Source organism: Saprolegnia parasitica (genome assembly GCF_000151545.1).
Source record: "Saprolegnia parasitica CBS 223.65 unplaced genomic scaffold supercont2.85, whole genome shotgun sequence".
NCBI lineage: Eukaryota > Oomycota > Saprolegniomycetes > Saprolegniales > Saprolegniaceae > Saprolegnia > Saprolegnia parasitica.
Window position 1 is genome coordinate 24,788 of NW_012156479.1, and position 19,364 is coordinate 44,151.

Below are 19,364 nucleotides of genomic sequence, written 5' to 3' on the forward strand. Positions count from 1 at the left end.
ATTGGCGGAGCTCATTGGCTGATTTTTGCGATCGTCAAGCGTCGACAGGCGGACATTAAGATCGCCAGATTCGTTCGTGCCTATTCCCATCCATGCCTTGGACCTACGGGGTACCGGTAGGACGCCCATACATGCCTTGGACCAACGAGGTAGGATGCCCGCAGAAAAGTCGACGATAGCTCAAGGTCGTATGTCTCGTAGGGAGATCTACGTGTTGCTGTCTGTCGTGGCGACGCGGCGAGCGTCACGGCGCTGCTCGCCACCGGTGCGAAATGCGATGGCATCAACCGCGTACGTCCTCCAATCCCCGAACGGACGACACGTCGACTCACAGCACTGCTGCGTAGCTGGGTCAAACGCCGCTGCACGAAGCAGCCGCCAAAGGCCACGTCGAGATCGTTCGTCTGCTTCTGCAGCACTACCCAAGTGGTATCGCTGCCCGGGATGCCGTGGTAGACATCGGTGCGGGTCCCTTTTCTCTCATGAACGCCCGCATAGCTCGGGGATACGCCGCTGCACTACGCCACGTTTTACAGGCAAATAAGGGTCGTCCAAGTGCTTCTCGAAGCCGACGCCTCGGTGCTGGTGCATGATCCGGTACGCATTCGTTTGGACGAGTTGGCACGACGCTAACGCCGACGCGTCAGAAAACTGCGTCTGCCCTCGCGTACGCCGAGCGCTATGGCGTGCATGCCGTGGTTCCGTTATTGCAGAGCCGATTGCGCCAGGAAACCGAGAAGGTACAGAAATCATTGAACTGCTCTGCTATCGACGCACAATGCATGCAATAGCTCTTTGCCGCAGTGCGTAAAGGAAAGCTATCCAAAGTCCGCGCCTTGCTCGCCCAAGGGCTCGACCCCAACCTCTGTGACGACGTACAGCGTGCTCTACATCTCGGATGATAACGTGATTTGTGTTTTTCTAGACCCACGGGTCGTTGCTCCAAGCAATTATCGACAGCGCCAACATGAAGCTGGTCCGCGCCATCCTGGCGCTGCCTACTATCCAGTATGACGTCCTTGACAAGGTGTGCACCTCCATCAGCACATGGATACCATGGATACTGGTTTATCTGGCCCTCGAGTGTAGGCGCATCGACAAGCCACGCGCACGGAGATTGTTCAAGCCCTTGCGGAGGCAAAGCAGCGAGTCAATCCGCCACGTTTGCAATCCAGACGTCAACGAGCTCCTATGTCGACCACCGCTGCTTCATCGGCCGACAGACTCGCCGCTGTGATCGCATCGGCCCGCTGGCTCCAAACCACAGTCGCAGAGGTACCCGCGGCTCGAACGACGGTCTCGCAAAGTCGTAATCGTTGGCGTATAGCAACAGTTGTGCAACGCAGCGAGAGACGGCGACTTGAGTGCCGTCGACGCGAGTCTAGAACGCGACATCAACACCTCCTGCCAAGACGCCTTGGTAGGGCCCATGACTTACCTCCCATGCGCTCGATCATCGGTCTAGTTTGGTCGAACGCCGCTGCACTGGGCGTGTATGAGGGGTCATGGCGACATCGCCGCGCGCCTCGTTGCTGCCAAGGTCGGTGTCAACGCGCGCGACAATGTATTACTCGCGATGGTATGTCTCCTAGCTGATGCTTGCGTAGCTGCAGGCGACACCGCTCCACTACGCGGCTCGCTACGGCCACTCTGCCGCTGCGCACGTGCTCTTACGCGCTCACGCCGAAACGAGGACCACGGACGCGGTGCGTTCACAGCTTGTCCTCTAGTTTCACGTCACGTGGTGTGTAGCACGGCAAAACAGCGCTGGAACTGGCTGTCGACGGCAACGACGCTCGCACGACGCATCTATTATGTGCGTGCCCGTAGTACATGGCAGACGATGGCGAGGTGCTCTATCTTCTCAATACTGTACGCCTCCATGGACAAGATGTCGTGTGCTGTTGTCAACGCCACAAGAGCCTTTGGACAGTGCCAATCTCTTTCCAGCCTTTTTCCATCGCTTTGCTTTCGCTTTGCTGTGCTACCAAGGCCATCAACTTAACTTTTAGCCTTGGTACTACTACGATCTTTTTGCTCGCGAGCGAGACCGCGGAAGGCAGTCTTGATTCGTGCCACGCATATCCGGATACCGTCGCACTGGGGGGATTTTGATTGGTGGATTCAACAAAATCAGGTAGCGTGATTGGCTTTCCCAATTGGGTCTCTCACGCGGCACAGCATGTATGCGCAGAAAGAAGATAACACATTCGTCATTGATCGCGTTTCAATCGGAATACTTGCAAGTGCGTAGTATATAGAGCTGGCGAAGATCCAGTCTCACGATTCTTTAGAGGCGACGATCCCTCACAACACCTGGTGGATTAAAAATATCAAGTGCACTATCAAGTGCACTATCGAGCTCACACCCCCTAGTGCAGTGTATCGATGATGAGCCCTGCGCATTTCCAAATTGTCTCGGTCTTGCTCATGTCCAACGAGGTGGCTGCAAGAATCCGACACGAGTGCTCACGATGGGTTTATCGTACGTAGGGACAGCTCCTTGTCGCAGTACGTCGTGGCGACGAGGCCAGCGTCATGACGCTGCTGGAAGAAGGCGTCGCCTGTGTCACCGTCAACAAGGCACCCTACTACCTTGAACCAGCGTAGGTAGACTCACAGCACTAGCGTAGTGGGGTCAAACGCTGCTGCACGAAGCGGCCGCCAAAGGCCACGTTGAGATCGTTCGTCTGCTTCTGCAGCACCTTCCGACGATCCCCTTTCGGCACTTGCGCGTGGCCGTTGGTATCAACGCCAAAGATGCGGTGGTAATGCCCTCCATCGCAATCATTGCTGACGACTATTGCCTAGCTCGGGGACACGCCGCTGCACTACGCCGTGTACTACAAGCACGCGGCGGTCGTCGAGCTGCTTCTGGACGCGCACGCCTCGGTGGTCATCGCAAATAACGTACGACACTATTGTCATCGATAGTTTCCATCTGACACCATCGCACTGGAAAAAGAGACGGCGATCGCGTACGCCAAGCGCTACGGCGCGCACGAGATTACGCCGCTTTTGCTGGACCGCTTGCCGTGGGAGCCGCCGGCGACGACGCCCGCCGAGCCAGCTTAAAATTTAGTTTGTAAAATGAATGTCCACACAAGAATAATACAGTGTAATAAAATGACGATCAAAATGAATACGGGTCGTGTCGAGCCGACTCACAGTATGTCCTTGGACGACGATATCGCGAATCGACCTGACTACAAGTAGGACCATTTGGCAACTCGGAGTCGTCTTTAAAAGCAATGGAAATCGCCGGTCAACCTTTGAAAATCCAAAACAAATGCCAAAATGGACGCACCTCCTTTGCTCGACTTGCCGGGCACATCGCTGTACGCGGATTGCACGAGAAAGCAAAAGACTGGATCATCAAAAAGTCGATGCCACGAGGGTCTCGCACCATGTCGCGCGACCTTGTATGACAACCACGCTCCTCCAGCTGATCAAGAGATTGTTCTAGACCTCTGGGAAAGGCGTTTTCTGATTGCACTCGGTTGTCTGGATCATAATGTACCGGTACTCCCCTTGTCCACTCTCGTGTCGTGCCTCGCGTACCTCAGCAAGCTGCAACCTTGCATTTTTCCAGACTGATTTCAAGACTTAAAGTCCAAGTACGTCGACGTCGTAGCACTGGAGCGCCATCCATCGCATCCAAGGGAAAAGGCCAATTCCCTCGCCCGCATCGCACCAGTCGTCGTCTCCGTGCGTTCGATGATCGTTGGCCACGAAAACAATGCAAGGTGATGAAAAGCATGTATTCCATTCATTCCTTTTGACCGCAGTTGTTATTACGCCACAATCTGGTGCTGGCTCGCCCAGGACGGCGTCAGGAAGAGCAGTGGCGCCAACGAGTCGTCCCCAGTCGCCAACGCCGTGAGTGCTTGGCACAAGAGCCGTGAGTGCTTGGCACAAGAGCGGGTGCATGTTGTGCGTCTCGGTCCCGAGCACCTTGTGCGCGATCGCTTGCAACGCGCCATGCGCCTCGTTCGTTGCGTGCACTTGGGCAATCGCGACAACCACCGCGTTATGGAAGAGCGGGAAGACGTCCGGAAAGAAAGTCGTGCCGCCGACCCACGCCTGCTGGTGCAGCGCGTTCGCGGCCGCCCAGCGGACGAGACACGCTTCGAGATCGGACAAGAGCGTCGGGAGACGGACCTTGCCCGTGCGCACGAAATGCTGCGCAAAGAGCTGCACGAGCAGCTCCGGCTCCTTGAAGTAGTTGCCGCTCTCGGCCTCGAAAATCTTGTCGCAGAGCACATTGTACGCATGGCCGTCGGACGCACTGATGCACTCGTCGAGGCGCGGGAAGAGGGCCGTGTACGTCGTCAAGTAGCTACCCACCGCTTCTTGGAGACGATCGACGTGGCCAAAGGTTTGCGCCAAGTAGGCGACTGCGTACGGAAGCACCATCATGTCGGACGGCGCGGCGTGGACCGACGTGACCAGTGGCGCGACCGTCGCGCGAATCGCTTCGCGCACGCACGCTTCGTCGTCCTGGAGCAAGACGAGCGCTGCGAGCCAGCCGTCGACGACCACGTGGACGTTCGAGCGCTGCGCCAAAAGCGTGCTCAGATGCAAGCTGCGGGCCGCCGCCAAGCGGACAACCAGCGGCTGCAGCTCGTCGCTGAGCACTTGAATTTGACCGACGAGCGTCTCGGCAAGGGCCGGCGGCGCCGACCCATTCGCATTCGCATGCAAGAGCGCAAGCACCTGGAGCGCGGCGGCCTTGGACGTCGCGTCGACGGCGTGGACACTGAGCTTGAGCAAGGTGGGCAGCGCGGGCGACACGGTCGCCCAGACGTCCCCCGACGACGGCGCGAGCGTCACGAGCAGTTGCAACTGGCGGCCGAGCGTCGGCGGGTGGGTCTCGACGACGACTTGCGCGGCCAGCGTCGCGACGAGGGTCAGTGGCGCCGTCGCAGTCGCATGATGGGCCGCACACGCAGTCGTCGTCGACCGCCGGAGCTCAAACACGGAGCTACGGAGACCGGCGCGCAGCACGTCGGCGTGCACCGGGTGGGCGACAACGTAGTCGACGACAAACGCAGCCACCGCTTGGTGCACGATATCGAGGCCGGGGCTCCGGTGGCGGGGCGCCTCGTCCTTGTACAGCATGAGACACGCGTCCCACATGCTCTGCGTCAGCGTTGCGTCCGACGCATGCTGCAAGACGCGCGAGACGAGCTGCAAGAACGTGCCCTTCGTGGTCATGCACTTAAGGGCGAGCGCCGACGGCAGCAACGCAGTGCACGCGTGCACAATGGGCGCCAGCAACGATGCGAACGCCGAGGCTGACAAGAGCTTCTTGCCCGTGTCGTCGGCCGCACGGTCGACGAGCGAAAGCAGCTGCAGCAACGTGCCGTGCATCGCATTGTGCGAGATGCGGCGCGGCATCCACTGCGACAGCGACGGCAGAAGCGATACAACCACATCGGCAATGTCCTGTGTCCGCACGATCGCGGCCAAGGCGTACGCGGCAATGCGTCGGTGAAAGATGTGGGATTGCGACGCGCAGGCCGTCACCATCGGCACAAATGTCGAGAGCGGGAGGACGCTCGTGGTCGAACCGTCGCCCGGGCGGAGGCGGCTCATCAAGAGCAAGAGTGGGTACAGCGCCGAGGGGGTCATCGCACCCACGTGCTCGGCCAAGAACGAGTCGACGCCGGCGCAGCGTGAAAACACGTCGGTCGACGAGACGCCGTTGGTCGCCGCGCCGTCGGCCACCTGCTTGTCGCCAATCGCGCGCTGGGTCGCTGCCGCAAAGAGCATCATCGACGAGTTCCGGACCGCCCACGACGTGCTCTCGAAGCCATCGATCGCGAGGCGGAGCATATCGGGCACGTGCGCGGCCATGTCTTCGGCGAGGACGGCGTCTTGCGCGAGGAGCTTGAGAATGTTGAGCGCATGCACACGCGACTTGTCGATCGCGTTGACGCGGCTCCCGAGACGGAGGAGCACGCCGAGCACCTTGGGCAGCATCGTCGCAGCCGCGTTGCGGGGCTCGGACCGAAGGAGCGCGACAAACGAGCTCGCAAAGCCCGCGGACCGGCGCAAAATGAACTGCTGCTCGGCGTGCTCGAGGCGCGCCAGGAGCGTGTCGCACCACTTGGCCGGCCACGTGCCGAGGTGCCGGTGGCGTTCACTGTGGTGCAAGAGCGACCGGCAAATGCCCTCGAACGCCACCGAGACGGTCGCGACCGCACCGCCGTGTTTTAGCTCAAAGAGCGCGTTCAGCAACGTCGCGCCGGCCTTGTGCAACGACGTGAGGAGCGCGTCGTCGGCGACTGTCGCAAGCGGCAGCGCCAGCCGCACAAGCGTGTCCATGGCAGCGCCGGCTTCGCGCGCGGCGAGCCAGCTCCCGACAACCGCGCGCTGCTCCGTGTCCGGGTCCGTGTCGTCTTCGTCCAAAGCGACATGGCCACGCGAGTCGACGGCCTTGGCGCGCAGCTGCTCGGACGTGAGCACTTCGTTCGCCACGTCAAACGTATCGTCGAGCGACGCCGCGCCAATGCCGGACGTGGCATCACCGACGACGCTCAGAGCGAGTTGCATGCTCTCCCAGAGGCATTCGAACGTCGAGGCGAGGGTCGTCTGCCACGTCGGCAGCGTCACCGTCGCGTCGTCCAGCAAGAACCGGATCGAAAGCAAGAGGCCGTGGATGAGCGGCGGCTCCGACACATCCGCGTTAGCGCGCACCACCGCGAGACGCGAGGCCAAAGTGCCCACGAGATGGTCGACCATGGCTTGTTGCGCCGACGCGCCAACGATCTTCGACGAGGGCACAATCCCAAACTGCACCAAAAGCGCACTTTGCTTGGCCAAGAGTCGGAGGAAGAGCGCACCGGCGTCCGTCTCGCGCTGGCGCGGGCTGCTGGCGAGCGTGAGCGCCCAGCGGTAGAGCGACTGGAGGTTCACTGCGTCGTCGTAGCCGGGCAGTGGCGACGGAAACGTCTCGAGAATCGAGTACGCGAGCGCACGCACCTTGTCCCACGAGCTAATGAGTGCGTTGAAGAGCGCCTTCGTGACCGCCGGAAACAGAAACGGCGTGCCATCAAAGATCTGCAAATACAGCTGGAGAATCTCGAGACCCATCGTGACCCGCTGCGGCGTTGCGCCAGGGTAGACACACGCGACGACGAGGTCTGCGACCCACTGCGGAAACTGCAGCGCGACGTCGTCAGTGGTCGCGGCCTCCCGACGGCAGCTCTTGCGCATGCCATCGCGGATCCGGAGCAGCATCGCCTTGAGGCCAATGATCGACTTCATGCGGAGCGACGGTGCAATCGACTTGGCACTCGCAATGAAAAGAGCTGCACGAGTTGCAGGTCCGACGGCGAAGGCAGCGCCGTCGTCTTGAGGCTCGAACACACCATGTCGTACGCGGCCATGCGAATCTCGCCGTCCGCGTGCACGAGGCCGACGTGGACTTCGTCGAGCGTCAACGTCGGCGGTGACGCCACCGACTTGCGCGCGCACTTGACAAGCTCCAGCATCGACCAGAGCTGCGTGTCGGACGCTACCCAATACACACGATCAGAAGACGGCGATGACAACGAAGAAGTAAGTACCTGGCTGCGCGCGCAGAGCAGCAAGGAGCGGCGGCACGCTGGACGCGTCCGTCTTGATCAAGATCGGAAGCACATACGTGGCCACGCGGAGGCGGCTGCCAGCGTCGCTCGACAAGAGTGCGTTCACAAGGTAGGGAACCCACATGGCGGCCCACGCCGCCGCATCCGTCGTCGTGCGCCGGAGGTCGTCGACGACTTGGACAAAAGACCGCAGCGGCGGCCGAGACGTCCTTGTTCGCCACAGCCACGAGCACCGACGCAAGAAAGCCGTCGTGGGCTGCGAGGAGACCGGTCGCCGTCACCTTGGGGAGGAGGACGGTCGTCGCGAGGTACCGCGACCGACTCTCTTCCGGTTGCGCCAAGACCCGCGCGAGAATCGCACTCCACTTGTTCTTCGTGTCGCTGGACGCCTTGAGGTCGAGGAGCGCAACGAGATGCGTGAACAGCGGCGTCATGAATTGATTGATGCGCTTGGACGGGTGCTCCCAGTTGAGCAAAACGACGTCGAGGACGTTGAGGACCGAGGTCGGCGTGAGCACATCCGAGTGCGTGCGCTGCGCGAGCGCGATCGTCCGCCGAAGGAACATTTCGAGCACTTGGAACGCATAGAGGCGCGTGTTGAGCGTCGGCGCCCCGACACACGAGCGCAGCACCGTGTCAAAGGCCACCTGGAGGACATTCGACGACTGGAACGGGCGTTGGAAGGCCGCATCGTCGATCGCATTCAAGAGCCCGCGGTACAAGGCGAGGCGCGACACCGGCGTGAACGCAAAGAGGTCGAGGCACGGGAGCCAGCCGACGACACTCGGAGACGACGGGAAGACCCACGCGAGCATGTCGCCGGCGAAATCATTGCCGTTATAGTGCAGCTTGAGGAGGAGCGCGGTGACGAGACCCACTTGGGTGAGGAGGTCCTTGGCGACAACCGGCGAGTTGAGCACGGTGACGCACTGCAGCACCATGGCCTCGAGCGTCGCATGCAGCGAGCGCGGCGACCCGATCGTCGTCGTTGTCGACAAGAGCACGACACGCGTCGCGGTCTTTTGCTGCACGGACGAGAGCAGGATGAGCGTCTTGAGGAGATTCTGGCAGCGCTCCGAGGCGTGGATGACCTCGGACGACTGCATGACGTCGTCGTCGTCATCGTTGCTGTCATTGGTCGTCGTCGCTGCGTAGGCCCCAATCGGCGCCGAGAGCACACGCAGCTGCGTGGCGCAAAACGCGAGCAGCGACGAGAGACCCGGGTGCCCGAGCGGGTGCAGCAGCCAGAGCATCTCGGCAATGTGCGGGCACTCGGCGAGGCCGAGGAGCTGGTCGACCACGTCGAGCGCGTCCGACGTCGCGTGCGCATCGGTGGCGGTCGCGACCTGGAGGAACGACTCGACTTCGTCGGCGAGAACATCCGAGAGCGACGGCGACGCGAGGTGCGGAAACGCCGCGTCGTACGAGAGCAGCGCATCGAGAATCGGGAGGATCGTCTTGCGCATGAGCCGCAGCGGCTTGGCAATGTACAGGCGAAAGGCGAAGCGCAGCGCAGTCGACGCAAACGACCAGAGGTGGGCTTGGGCGGCGGCGTCGAGCTCGCGGATCGCGGGCGCCGCGGCGACGACGAGCTTGAGGTGCGACCGGAAGAGCTGCAGCGCCTTGAGCTGCGCATACGAGTCGGGCGCGTGGAGCAGGTTGTGCGTCAGCGACGCGAGGTCGAGGTCCAGCGTCGCGTTGGCACCGGTCGGGAGCGAGACGGCGGTAGGCGATGGCAGCAGGATCGAGCGAATGTCGGCGGGCAGCGGCGCGTCGGCGGTCGCGAGGCCATTGGCCTTGACGAGCGTGTTCAGCGACTTCTTCTTCTTGCGCACCATGGCGTTGTGAGCTTGCCGTTGCAAGCACGACGCTGATTGGTCGAAACAATTGGCTGAAAAGCCACCACTCTATTGGCATCGGTTTCGCGATCTTTCAGTTTGAGTTTGGAGATTCAGTCGTCTCCTGAGACGATGAACGCGGCAGGGAAGGGGCGAGCCACGCATGGCCGCGATGGTGCGCGTCGAGAATTGCTGGGTGCGTCTATCCATCACGGTGTATGTGACCACGCAAATGCTTTGCGCAATGCGGCGAGCGCCAACACACGCAACTCAACGCGTGTTGTTTAAGAACCTGCCGTGGACCGGGTCGCAACAAAGGCATCACATAAGTACATCGAGAAGCCCAGCGGCCGACGATGCTGGCGCCCCGCAGCAAGCCATGCGCACCCTGCAAACCGATTCCAGTTCCAAACGGTTTGGTCATGCGGTTTGGCGGGTACCCGTCCTCTGTAACCGTCTCGAACCGGTTACGCACGCCGGTTTTTCTTGCATTCGGCATATGCCACGTTGCACTAGATACGGCGAAGGGGCGCCAGCCTTCTTGGCGCAGTCGAGCAATCATGCCCTTTGGCACAGCGCTACGGTCGCCACCGGGCTCGGAGCGGGACTTTGCCGCTGGTGCCTACGAGTACGAGCCTGAGCTGCCGCGGCCAAGCAAGCGGACGTCGGCCAAGGCGCCGCCCATCGCGACGAGCACGACCGCGCTCATTACCAAGATCCGCAAGCAGGCCAAAGAGCTCAGCGAGCTCCACGAGGAGCTTGCAACCAAGGACAAGCTCATCGAGAAGCTGCGTAGCGCCAAAATGAGCGGGCAGGTCATCGTGCAAGGTGAGCGCCAGCGAATCAAGTCGAAGGAGGCCGAGGCCGACGAGTGGAAGCTCAAGTTTGAGCGAGAGCAGAAGCGATGCGAAGCCGCACTACGGCGCATCAAGGATCTCAAAGCCACACTCAACAACTCTTCGTCCTCGCCTGCGACGCCGGCGTCGCCGGTCTGCTTTGTGCGTAGGAGGGCACATCGTCGCTGATGGTCGCGTAGGCCAAGTCGATGGCCTCCGAGGCCTCGGACGATCCGGAGCAGCGCAATTACATTCGGATCCTCGAAGACGCAGTGCGCGTCAAGGCCGACGAGCTTCACATTAGCGGCCACGCCGAGCTGCTCCTCGTGCTCGCGGAGCTTCGGCAAACAACGTCGACCCAAGCCGAAGCGCTCTTGCTCAAGGATGCCCGTATTAGTGAGCTCGAACGCACGCTATCGGTACCAGCGTCCAGCGGCCACCTCTTCTTATGATGAAACGTGCACTAGAGCCCAGAGGCCGCCTCCACGCAGCAAAGCGACGCGATCATCGACTATGCGCACTCGCTCTCGGACAAGCACAAGACCATGGCCTCCCACGTACTTCCATCCTACTACTGTCATTTGGGAGGTTGCGATCCTGGAGAATGTAGACCAACGAGCTCAGCGAGCAAGTGCAGAAGCTGCGCGAGGACCTCGCCGCGTCCCAAGCCGAGCTGCGCAAGGTCGCCGACCAGTACAATGCACTCTTGACCGACTACGACGCGACACAAGACGCCTTGGCCGCGGCCAAAAATGCGCGCTCCGCGATGGAGCAAATGCAAAAGAAAAAGAAGCGCGGCTGGCGGAGCTTGAAGCCGCGGCCAACGGCCAAGCAAGTACCGTACACGAACTCAAGGCACTCCAAGACGATCTGCTCCAAAGCATCAGCGAAGCCCAGACGCGCGAACGCAGCGCGCAGCAGTCGTTGCACGATCTCCGCGCGGAGCTCCAGTCGGCCCTTGCCGCCAGAGACGACACCGACCGTCGCAGTGCTCGGGTGCACGAGAGTGTTGCCTACCTGGAACAAGACAACGCCACGCTCCGAGACGAAGTGGCCGCGCTGCGCCAGTCGTACCAGACGCTCCAAGCTGCCAAGGTCTCTCGTCCATGCTACCGATAGGTACTGCAATGGGAGCGTGGTGTAGACGGCGCTGCAGACCGAGCTGGACGAAATGCGTGCATTTGAAGCGTCGTTTGGTGATCTCTCGGCCGTGCGCAAGGGGTACGCTGATGTCACCGAGGCCGCGCGCAAGCTCCGCAGTGATCTGCACACGATTGACCAGTTTGTGGCGCACGCGACACGGCGTCGTGACGACGACGCGTCGTCGTCGAGCAGCCACGGCGCCTTTCTCGAGTGGTTTCTCGTTGGGGATCTTGTTGGCCGCGTGTCGCTCCTGGAACAACGCCGCTTGCCGCCACCCTTTCTCGAGCGCCTGCCCAAGCTCGCGGCATACCTGCACGAGATCTACAGCAGCGTCACCTGCGTCGTTTCGCACGTGTCGCAGATGGAGGCGTCCTGGGCGCGGGAAAAGTTCAACCTCGTGGCGGCGCGCGACGCCTTTGATGCGTCGGCCAACTTGATTCAGAACGAACTCAGCATGATGCACAATTGGAATGGACAGCTCCACGACGAATGCCAGGAGGTACACTACCTCGCATCGCTTTCATACGCAGGTAGCGACCGAGATCGAGCGTAGAAGCACCGTCGCCTGGTCGAGATCGAGCAGCGTCTTAGCGTCGCCGACGCACTTGTGGCCGAAACAAGTGCGCGATGGAATGAGCTGCAAGACCAGCACAACGAGTGCCTAGACGCATGCTTGCAGCTGCGCCTGCAAGTCGAGACGGATGCGACCCAGGTACTACCCGTCACTTTCAAAAATGCTCAAAACGCGGCGGTAGAAGGACGTGCAGGAAAACGAGCTGCGCGACCTGAGAGAGCACGTCGCTGAGATGACGGAGCGTTTGGCGGCGGCATCGACCAGCACCCATGCCATCACACTCGAGCGAGACGAAGCGCGAAGCGCCCTCGAGCAGCTGCGGGCGGCGCACACAACGGCCCAAGGCGACTTGGACCAAGCACGAGCCGCATACGAGGCGCTGAGCGCGACGTTGGATCGCCTACGCGTCGAGAAGATCGACCTCGAAGCCTTGTTGGGCACGCAAACGTCGCGCATGCACGAGGTCGACTCTATCAATGTGTCGATCATTCTTGTCAACTTGAAACGTGCATAGATCGAGTCGTCTCTGGAAACCACGTCGGCAACCCTTCAAGAGAAGCGCGGGCAGCTCGAGACCACAAAGTCGCATGTTCATGCACTTCAGAACGCGATCTGGGACATGTACATTGTGCTCAAGCCGCGGCTACCGGCGATGACACCGCCACCACGCGACGCACTGGAGGTCGTGCGCGGTCTGCCGACCGCCATTGACACCCTCGTGGCGGCCGAGGTGAAGGCGTCGTCGTCGGTGGCGCTCAAGCAGTCGCTCTTGCAGCACTGCGAGAGCGTCGATTACGCCGAGCCATCGCTCTCGCTCGTCCGCGAGCTCCAAAGAGACCTTGCACAGACCCAAGACGAAAATCAGGCATGTCATTTTTCTCGGTAGCTCGTCGTATCATTGCAAGCAGACGCTCAAGATGCAGCTTTCCGGTGCGCGTGCCGATGCATGGGGCTCGCATCGACCCGAGGCACCAACGGTTGCAGCACCCGAAGAAGATCGGCGCGCCGCAGTTGCGGCCAGCTTGCGCAAGAAGCTCACGCCCAACGAACTGCAGAGGCTACACGCCAAGCCGCCGCCACCGACAACCAAGGTTCGTACGAGCAAAGGCGACAAAGTTGCCCAACGTCGATACGTAGACGCCACGATTGGACTCGCAAGCGCTGGCCGAAGCCTACGTCCAGGAGGCCAAGAACTCGTCGCTCGAGGAGCAGCTGCTGCGCCTGCATTCGGCCTTTGCCTCGTTTCGCACCGACATGTAGCGATTCAAAGACACGAGTAGAGTTGATACAAACGATACTTAAGCAGTATGTGTGGCTTCGTCTTGGGCCTTGCGCCGCAGGTACTCGTCGCGCTCGGCGCGCTTGATGGCGCGGATCTCGGCTTCGTTGCGGGCGACAATGTCATCTACGCACGGTATGAGCCGGTTCAGCGATGGAAGAAGGGACGTACAGAAGCCTGTCTTGACCATGAAGACCTCCATGCCCATGCCAATGACAAAGCATGCGGGTACGAGCTTCTTGAGGAGCGGCGTCAGCGACGCCTTGGGCACAACCGGGGCCATCCCAACGTTTTCACAAAAATGAAGAGATGCCATTGGCCTGTTTTTGCTTCTTTTGATTGGTCCCATATTCCACGCAAGCGCGCGATGCCATTAGGCGAACCAACATATTTTAGCCAATCGGGTCGCTGCACGCCGATCGCAACATCATCATGCTCGGGCGCCGACCGCTCGCGGCCGAGGCCCACTGCATCAAGATCCAAGTACGACCTTGCGATTGCACTTTAAAGACGCGTGCTAGTAGGCGGCGTACCGCGGCTGGCGCGTGCGGCGGCTTGTTCTGCACGACGTGCGCGATGCGTTCGCCCAGATCGTTCGCGAGCTCGAGACGGACAGCTTGACGCACCTCTTGCTGCAGTGCGACGCTACAACGATTGCGTGGCCATCGACGCGCCTCTGCTACCCGCGCTTTACAGCAGGTCTCGTCACGTCGTACGCCATCTCACGTCGTCGTCAAGTGTTGTTTCATATCTGCGTGGTAGGTGTCCTGTCCGAGCGACCACACGAGCGATCGAGCCTCTTCACGACATGGACGAGACGTCGCGAGAGCCAATGGTAGAGACACCACCGGAAGCGCTGGCGGCATCATTGCCCGTCGAGCCACCGATGCGGCTCATGAAGGCGCCGCCCTATCTGGCCGACACGTTTTCGGCCATGACCAGCACCATCGTCCGCGTTCGCAAAGAAGAGCCGGCCATCGAGAGCACGCCAGTGCATCTCGTCCACGCATCACAACCCGCAAGCATCTCGCCTTCTTGTGATCGCCAACACAACATGAAGCAAGTGGTCGAGTCGAGTTGGTCGGTCCACGCGCTTTTGCAGATGGACCCGCTTCGCATTCAGGACGAGCTCCAGTGGGCAAAGGATGCCCTCCGCGAACGCATCGAGGTACACCTTCTCGAGCTTTATAGACTTATATGACTCGTTCACGCTAGTTTTTGCGGGCCCGGGCCGCCGCCTCTCAACTTTCTTCATAACCACAAGTCATCGCTTCCAAGGCGACATAACGGACTAAAGGCAACGTGTCATGTGCGGTCCTTTGCCATACATCGTTCTCGGGCCTCTGGCTAGGGGTTTACTTTCAAGCGTTCTACAAGTCAGGTTGGGAGCGAGTGCTGTGATTGGAGGCCGCTGCACATGGGACGCTCCGCAGCACAAGACATACCATGTGTCGTAACGATAGGATTAGGGATTAAACAGGGAGCGGGGACATGGCGTCATCTTCGTAAACCAAATGACACTCTTCGTCTTCAATCATCTCACGGACATGATGCTGGCATGCATAGAGGAGGACGGTGGGCACGCCGAGAAAGAGCAGAATGCACGTATAGTCACCGCCGAGGTACGTCTGCGCGATCGTGTTGATGCCATAGTTGAGCGAGCAAAGGAGGAAGCTGGCAGCCGTAATGAACGCCTGCAGCGTTCCGTAGAGCCGGGTGGGGTAGCAAATCACTAGGACAAGGATCGTACGTGATCGTGAGACGGTAACGACGTACTGATGTAGGCGAATTGGAGGCTATAGAGACTCGACTGCGCAATCGACATGAAGAGAAAGCCAACGAGCTGGACTTCGAGCACCGGGACGAGGAGCGTCAATAGAAAGAGCTGCGTGAGGAAGAGGCAGCCGGCAAAGACGCGGCGGAACCCGACCGTGTCGATGCAGTGGCCCACGATCGGCGCGAAGAGGAACGTGCTGTTGGAGACGAGCGGGAAGACATAGTTGATGTAGACATCGGCCTTGGCGACATTGGCCGCGGCCGTTTTGGCGATGATGCTGGGAATCGCGCCGCCCGTAAACGAAAAGACGAGTGAGAGCCACCCAAAGTAGAACGCAAAGTGCCAGAGATCACCGCTTTGAAGCGTGCGCTGGAGCCCCTCGAGGAGCAGCGTTGGCTTCTATACGGTCCATTTCGTCATATGAGACGTCTTCATGTGCGATGCGCATCAAGAGACAACATGTACCCGCGGACGAGGAATATAGCAGCTCACGCCCGGCACCCGCACGCGTTCTTTGGCGCTGTGGATGTTTTTCGCTGGATAGATGAGAAAGCAGACGCAAAAACAGACCGCGACGAGGATTCTAGACATGACAATATAAGACACAATGTCCATAGTGAAAGGAAGACTCTCGGTGGACGTACGCATAGCCTTCGAAAAAGTGGTGGCGCGTCATCCCTGGCAGTTTGAGGAGCATGTAGACGTAAGCTACCAAGATACAACATGTCGTCAAGACTTGGACCAACAAAGAAAAAAGGCGGTACCAGAAATATTGAAGATGCTCGACATGATGCTGCACGGAATGCCTTGGGCCTCGAAGAGATTGATCACTTGAAACGACGAGAGGAAAAGGCCCATGCCGCCCATGCCAATCAGGCCATAGCCGACGATGATGCCGGCGCCGTCGAGAACGCTCGAGTCCCCGACGGAAACGAGCACATTACCAAGCATCGCGAGCTAATATGACATCCACAGATGTCGCATGTCGTCGTGCGTTCCACGAAAAGTCGTACCACGAGGCCGAGCAGCGCCGAGACGCGCGGACCGATGATGTCGATGCTGAGCCCAAAGACAACGTTGGCGGCGCTCAAGAGGAGGAAGCTTGTCGAGTAGGTGTATTGGAGGCGAAGTTCTTGCTTGGGGCACACGCCTGGCGAATCGCAGAGCTCGTGCCACTGGTGCTCGGCCACGAGCGTCGTATAGAACGGGCCAAACCTATCGGCATTACCTTGTGAGATCGATGCGCCTCGCGCGAAAGGCGCACCCGAGGATGAGGCCGCCCGAGCACAGCGTCGTGAGCACGCAGCTAATGCAGAAAAGCACGCGGCGATCGATGGTATATGAGCCCGGGCGCGTTGGCGGCGAGAGCACGAGCGGCGGCGGCTGCATCGAGAGCGCGTCGCTGGTCGTCGGGATCGGCGAAGAGACCCAGAGGTTGCTGGTCGAGAGCGACCGCTGCGAGCGGACGAGCTGCAGGCGGGGCGGCGATCGCAGCTCGCGGAGGTCCAGCTTGGGGCTCATGGCAGCGTCGGGCCGTTTGGAGACTGTTACTACCAACCCAATCAGCGGCAGCTATTTCGACGAGCCAATCAGCGCCGATGCTTTTTCTGCGACACGCGGATGACTCAGTCGAAAAACCTGTTTTGGGTACCTAAACTAGGATCGTCAAGGCCGAAATCCAAACCGGCGCTTAATTGCACAGAGGATTGCAACAACCTAGGACGATGACAGCGGTGACTGCATCGCCAGCATTTCTTAGAGCAGCGATGCTATGTGTTTTGCGTGCTTGGTGTTGTGAATGCGAGCCATTACGATGCCGCTTGGCCGAAGAGGAAGCCCAACGAAGGGAGCATCTGCGACATGCGTAATGACTCATCTCCTAAATTCGGCAAAGTCCGAATTGGATCTGAATCGTTGCCGCAGCGACTCACAGGTGGGTGCGGTGGCACCTCAAGGCTTGTAGAGTGTTGCGGTGGTCCCCACTGTCGTGTCGGAGCGCAAAATGGTGGCAAAATTAGATGTTTGCAGGCGAGACCCCGTACGCCACCCCTCCTAGCATGTCGCGCCATCCCAGTGAAGTCGAGGCAAATGATGGTCGAGATCTTCTTCTCGATCACGCTAACCGACCACGCTAACCATTCGTTCGTTGGGTGCATTTCCAAGCTACAGAAAAGTGCAATATTGTAAGAACGACGCCTTGGACGGTGCACTCCAGCTTTGTATGCCCTTCACAATACTAATAATCATTTCGACTCTCAAGCCTTTCATTTTGACATTCGATTCGAGTTGGCCGACCGTTGGCGCGAAAAGCTTGCTCGACTGGGTTTCACCCCGACTCGAGACCTGGTAAACGCGCCTGGTTGTCGAAACCAAGAGCAAACGGGAAGCATTTTTGACGACTCGACCGGCGACCTGTCTGCTTGAGAACCACCAGCGGCAAGGGCGTCCTGCTCACGCGGACCCCACTTATTTTGACCATTTTTCGCGTTTTTGAATTGTGATATTGTGCCTCCTTACACACTTTAACAATGACATAAATACCACTCGTTTTTGCAGCGGTTATAAAATAGGGATGGGGTTCGAGACGATTAATGGGCGCTCAATAGAAGCGCGGCGCCGATCGACCGACAGGTGTCCGTTCGACGTGGTCCATAACACACGTGACGCAGGCCTTGGTTGTCGTTTTGCCCGTAATTTGGCGGGGGAGGGCGACGGGCATGCGAATCAAGCACTGACTACAGACAAGTTCTCCACACACGCGGCAGTGGTGCTTGCGCCGAAACGGATTGAAGGACGCCTTGCAGAGGAGGCAGAATTGGCGCGAATGGTTAGGTACCCACTCAAGAGGGCTCGCGAGCCGGTCGACGAGGAGCACATCGCAGGAGGCCGAGTGACTTCGGCTCGTCATCGACGTCGACGTCGACGACGACGAGAGCGACGAGCACGACGACGCATCGCTGCGCGACGATGGACACGGTGCAGTCTCATCGAGCACGATGATACACAGCAAGCAGACCTTGACGTCGTTTGTGCCGGGCAGCGTCATCTCGACGGCCTCTCGGACAAGGCAGTTGGAGCATGCGAGGTCGCCGCACTATAAGAAATCGATGAGGATGGGAACATGCGCAGTTGCATCGTACGACGCGGCAGTGATGCTTGCGGCGCAGGAGGTTAAAGTTGCGAGAGCACACGCGGCAGCTGTCGCGCTGCTCGTCGTCGACCCATTTCGCCGGGTGCATGACGTACTCGAGCGGCAGCACGTAGTTGCTTCGCGTCGGCTCCTTGGTGGCGGTGGTGTCCATGGCAAATACTTGAATGCCAAGGCTTTCAAGGCTAGATTGGGGCAGAGAAATGGGCGCATGTGTGCATACTTTTGTCACCTGACCAGCCGTTCCGACCCGCCATACGATCGACGGCCACGGCACACAAAAAACACACCGCCGGTATCCTAGATGCTTGGTGTGCCGTCTCCTACCAAAAGTAGCTTTCTCCAGTTTGACACGCATCCAAGCGGGGGTGGCGAGGGCGGCGGCTTACTAACAGCGCGAGGGCCTTCGACGTCCGTCTGTGCAAAGATGCGTCTGCGCCATCGGAAATCGGTGGCCACAAGCGAACGCTTCACAAAAGTGATCGGCGGCGACGCAATGTGTGTGCCAGGTGTGTGCTGGGTGAAGAATTGCCTTGTCCGCATCCTTCGAGGTGCGATGCGGGTTGCATATGCAGGCGACCTGACGACTGTACCTACCCGAGATGGGTCGAATGGAGGAGCGCTGCTCCAATCTCGACGTTGCTGTTCGGTGATCGTGTCTGGGTGCTTCCAACGACTGACCACTGGCGTTCTTCGAACACACCAACGAGCATGCGGTGATGCGCTGTCCGACCGCTCTGTCCGACCATAAAGCAAGTGTTTAGGGATGTTTGCAAAAAATGACGCGCCATGCAAGGCGACGACATTGCTTTTTCCCTTTTGACAGACACCACCACGCGCTTCAAGTAGTAGCGATGTACCTGTCGTACTTGGATCCCACAGCCGCGATGGCGCCAGTGTATCACTGCAGGTGCCGTTGCGGCTGCAAAGACAGCTCATGACCAGCAAATGCTGTGCATCCCACTGCTGTGGCGTCTTGGTCATCCGCTTCTTTTGATGACGAGACGTTGAGCGCGCCACTTGCAGAAATGACAAGAAGCGTCCCCTCGGTGTGTCGTCGCGCCAACATACAGAAGTACAGTATCTATTATATCTGCAAAGCCATCCAAATACGCCATTTTCAGGGTCGTTGAGTGGCCCCTTGGTTGTGGCGCTAACGATAGCGTACACGTAC

The 19,364-nt window shown here is 59.7% G+C and overlaps 7 protein-coding genes across 7 annotated transcripts; 3 read left to right on the forward strand and 4 right to left on the reverse strand.

Annotated features, from left to right (window-relative positions):
* Positions 1-131: 131 nt before the first annotated feature.
* Positions 132-3,075, forward strand: SPRG_12659 (hypothetical protein; the record flags this gene model as incomplete). The annotated part of the gene is made up of 15 exons (XM_012351711.1): positions 132-149; positions 202-291; positions 348-452; positions 499-597; positions 648-740; positions 792-875; positions 926-1,008; positions 1,224-1,275; positions 1,328-1,420; positions 1,466-1,564; positions 1,608-1,706; positions 2,494-2,574; positions 2,634-2,765; positions 2,812-2,910; positions 2,968-3,075. The coding sequence occupies 15 exons, from the start codon at positions 132-134 to the stop codon at positions 3,073-3,075; spliced, it is 1,335 nt and encodes a 444-aa protein (XP_012207101.1).
* A 719-nt stretch (positions 3,076-3,794) lies between these two features.
* On the reverse strand, positions 3,795-9,458 carry SPRG_12660 (hypothetical protein; the record flags this gene model as incomplete). The annotated part of the gene is made up of 3 exons (XM_012351712.1): positions 7,575-9,458; positions 3,955-7,522; positions 3,795-3,908 (listed from the first exon to the last, which is right to left on the reverse strand). Exons 1-3 carry the CDS (start codon positions 9,431-9,433, stop codon positions 3,795-3,797), a joined length of 5,541 nt encoding a protein of 1,846 aa, XP_012207102.1. The 5' UTR covers positions 9,434-9,458.
* A 496-nt stretch (positions 9,459-9,954) lies between these two features.
* On the forward strand, positions 9,955-13,299 carry SPRG_12661 (hypothetical protein). The gene is made up of 11 exons (XM_012351713.1): positions 9,955-10,422; positions 10,470-10,688; positions 10,737-10,826; positions 10,880-11,109; positions 11,157-11,364; positions 11,414-11,911; positions 11,966-12,124; positions 12,168-12,449; positions 12,501-12,803; positions 12,895-13,077; positions 13,124-13,299. The coding sequence occupies exons 1-11, from the start codon at positions 9,994-9,996 to the stop codon at positions 13,244-13,246; spliced, it is 2,724 nt and encodes a 907-aa protein (XP_012207103.1). The 5' UTR covers positions 9,955-9,993; the 3' UTR covers positions 13,247-13,299.
* SPRG_12662 (hypothetical protein) lies at positions 13,246-13,554 on the reverse strand. The gene is made up of 2 exons (XM_012351714.1): positions 13,437-13,554; positions 13,246-13,391 (listed from the first exon to the last, which is right to left on the reverse strand). Exons 1-2 carry the CDS (start codon positions 13,546-13,548, stop codon positions 13,285-13,287), a joined length of 219 nt encoding a protein of 72 aa, XP_012207104.1. The 5' UTR covers positions 13,549-13,554; the 3' UTR covers positions 13,246-13,284.
* A 143-nt stretch (positions 13,555-13,697) lies between these two features.
* On the forward strand, positions 13,698-14,522 carry SPRG_12663 (hypothetical protein; the record flags this gene model as incomplete). Its single annotated transcript, XM_012351715.1, has 4 exons — positions 13,698-13,748; positions 13,790-13,977; positions 14,028-14,433; positions 14,481-14,522. 4 exons carry the CDS (start codon positions 13,698-13,700, stop codon positions 14,520-14,522), a joined length of 687 nt encoding a protein of 228 aa, XP_012207105.1.
* Positions 14,523-14,715: 193 nt separating this feature from the next.
* On the reverse strand, positions 14,716-16,573 carry SPRG_12664 (hypothetical protein). Its single transcript, XM_012351716.1, has 7 exons — positions 16,307-16,573; positions 16,056-16,257; positions 15,807-15,999; positions 15,687-15,750; positions 15,508-15,625; positions 15,042-15,441; positions 14,716-14,997 (listed from the first exon to the last, which is right to left on the reverse strand). The coding sequence occupies exons 1-7, from the start codon at positions 16,561-16,563 to the stop codon at positions 14,738-14,740; spliced, it is 1,494 nt and encodes a 497-aa protein (XP_012207106.1). The 5' UTR covers positions 16,564-16,573; the 3' UTR covers positions 14,716-14,737.
* A 1,068-nt stretch (positions 16,574-17,641) lies between these two features.
* SPRG_12665 (hypothetical protein) lies at positions 17,642-18,344 on the reverse strand (the record flags this gene model as incomplete). Its single annotated transcript, XM_012351717.1, has 2 exons — positions 17,642-18,136; positions 18,183-18,344. 2 exons carry the CDS (start codon positions 18,342-18,344, stop codon positions 17,642-17,644), a joined length of 657 nt encoding a protein of 218 aa, XP_012207107.1.
* Positions 18,345-19,364: the final 1,020 nt, after the last annotated feature.

Bases quoted from the DNA above. Each gene is read 5' to 3' on its own strand.
- SPRG_12661 (XM_012351713.1), top strand. From the start codon at position 9,994: ATGCCCTTTGGCACAGCGCTACGGTCGCCACCGGGCTCGGAGCGGGAC. The intron at 10,423-10,469 runs GTCTGCTTTGTG...ATGGTCGCGTAG, and splicing joins CTGCGACGCCGGCGTCGCCG to GCCAAGTCGATGGCCTCCGA. The intron at 11,912-11,965 runs GTACACTACCTC...GATCGAGCGTAG, and splicing joins TCCACGACGAATGCCAGGAG to AAGCACCGTCGCCTGGTCGA.
- SPRG_12662 (XM_012351714.1), bottom strand. From the start codon at position 13,548: ATGGCCCCGGTTGTGCCCAAGGCGTCGCTGACGCCGCTCCTCAAGAAG. The intron at 13,392-13,436 runs GTACGTCCCTTC...TACCGTGCGTAG, and splicing joins CATGGTCAAGACAGGCTTCT to ATGACATTGTCGCCCGCAAC.
- SPRG_12664 (XM_012351716.1), bottom strand. From the start codon at position 16,563: ATGAGCCCCAAGCTGGACCTCCGCGAGCTGCGATCGCCGCCCCGCCTG. The intron at 16,258-16,306 runs GTGCGCCTTTCG...TAATGCCGATAG, and splicing joins TCGGGCGGCCTCATCCTCGG to GTTTGGCCCGTTCTATACGA. The intron at 14,998-15,041 runs GTACGTCGTTAC...TCCTTGTCCTAG, and splicing joins CCTCCAATTCGCCTACATCA to TGATTTGCTACCCCACCCGG.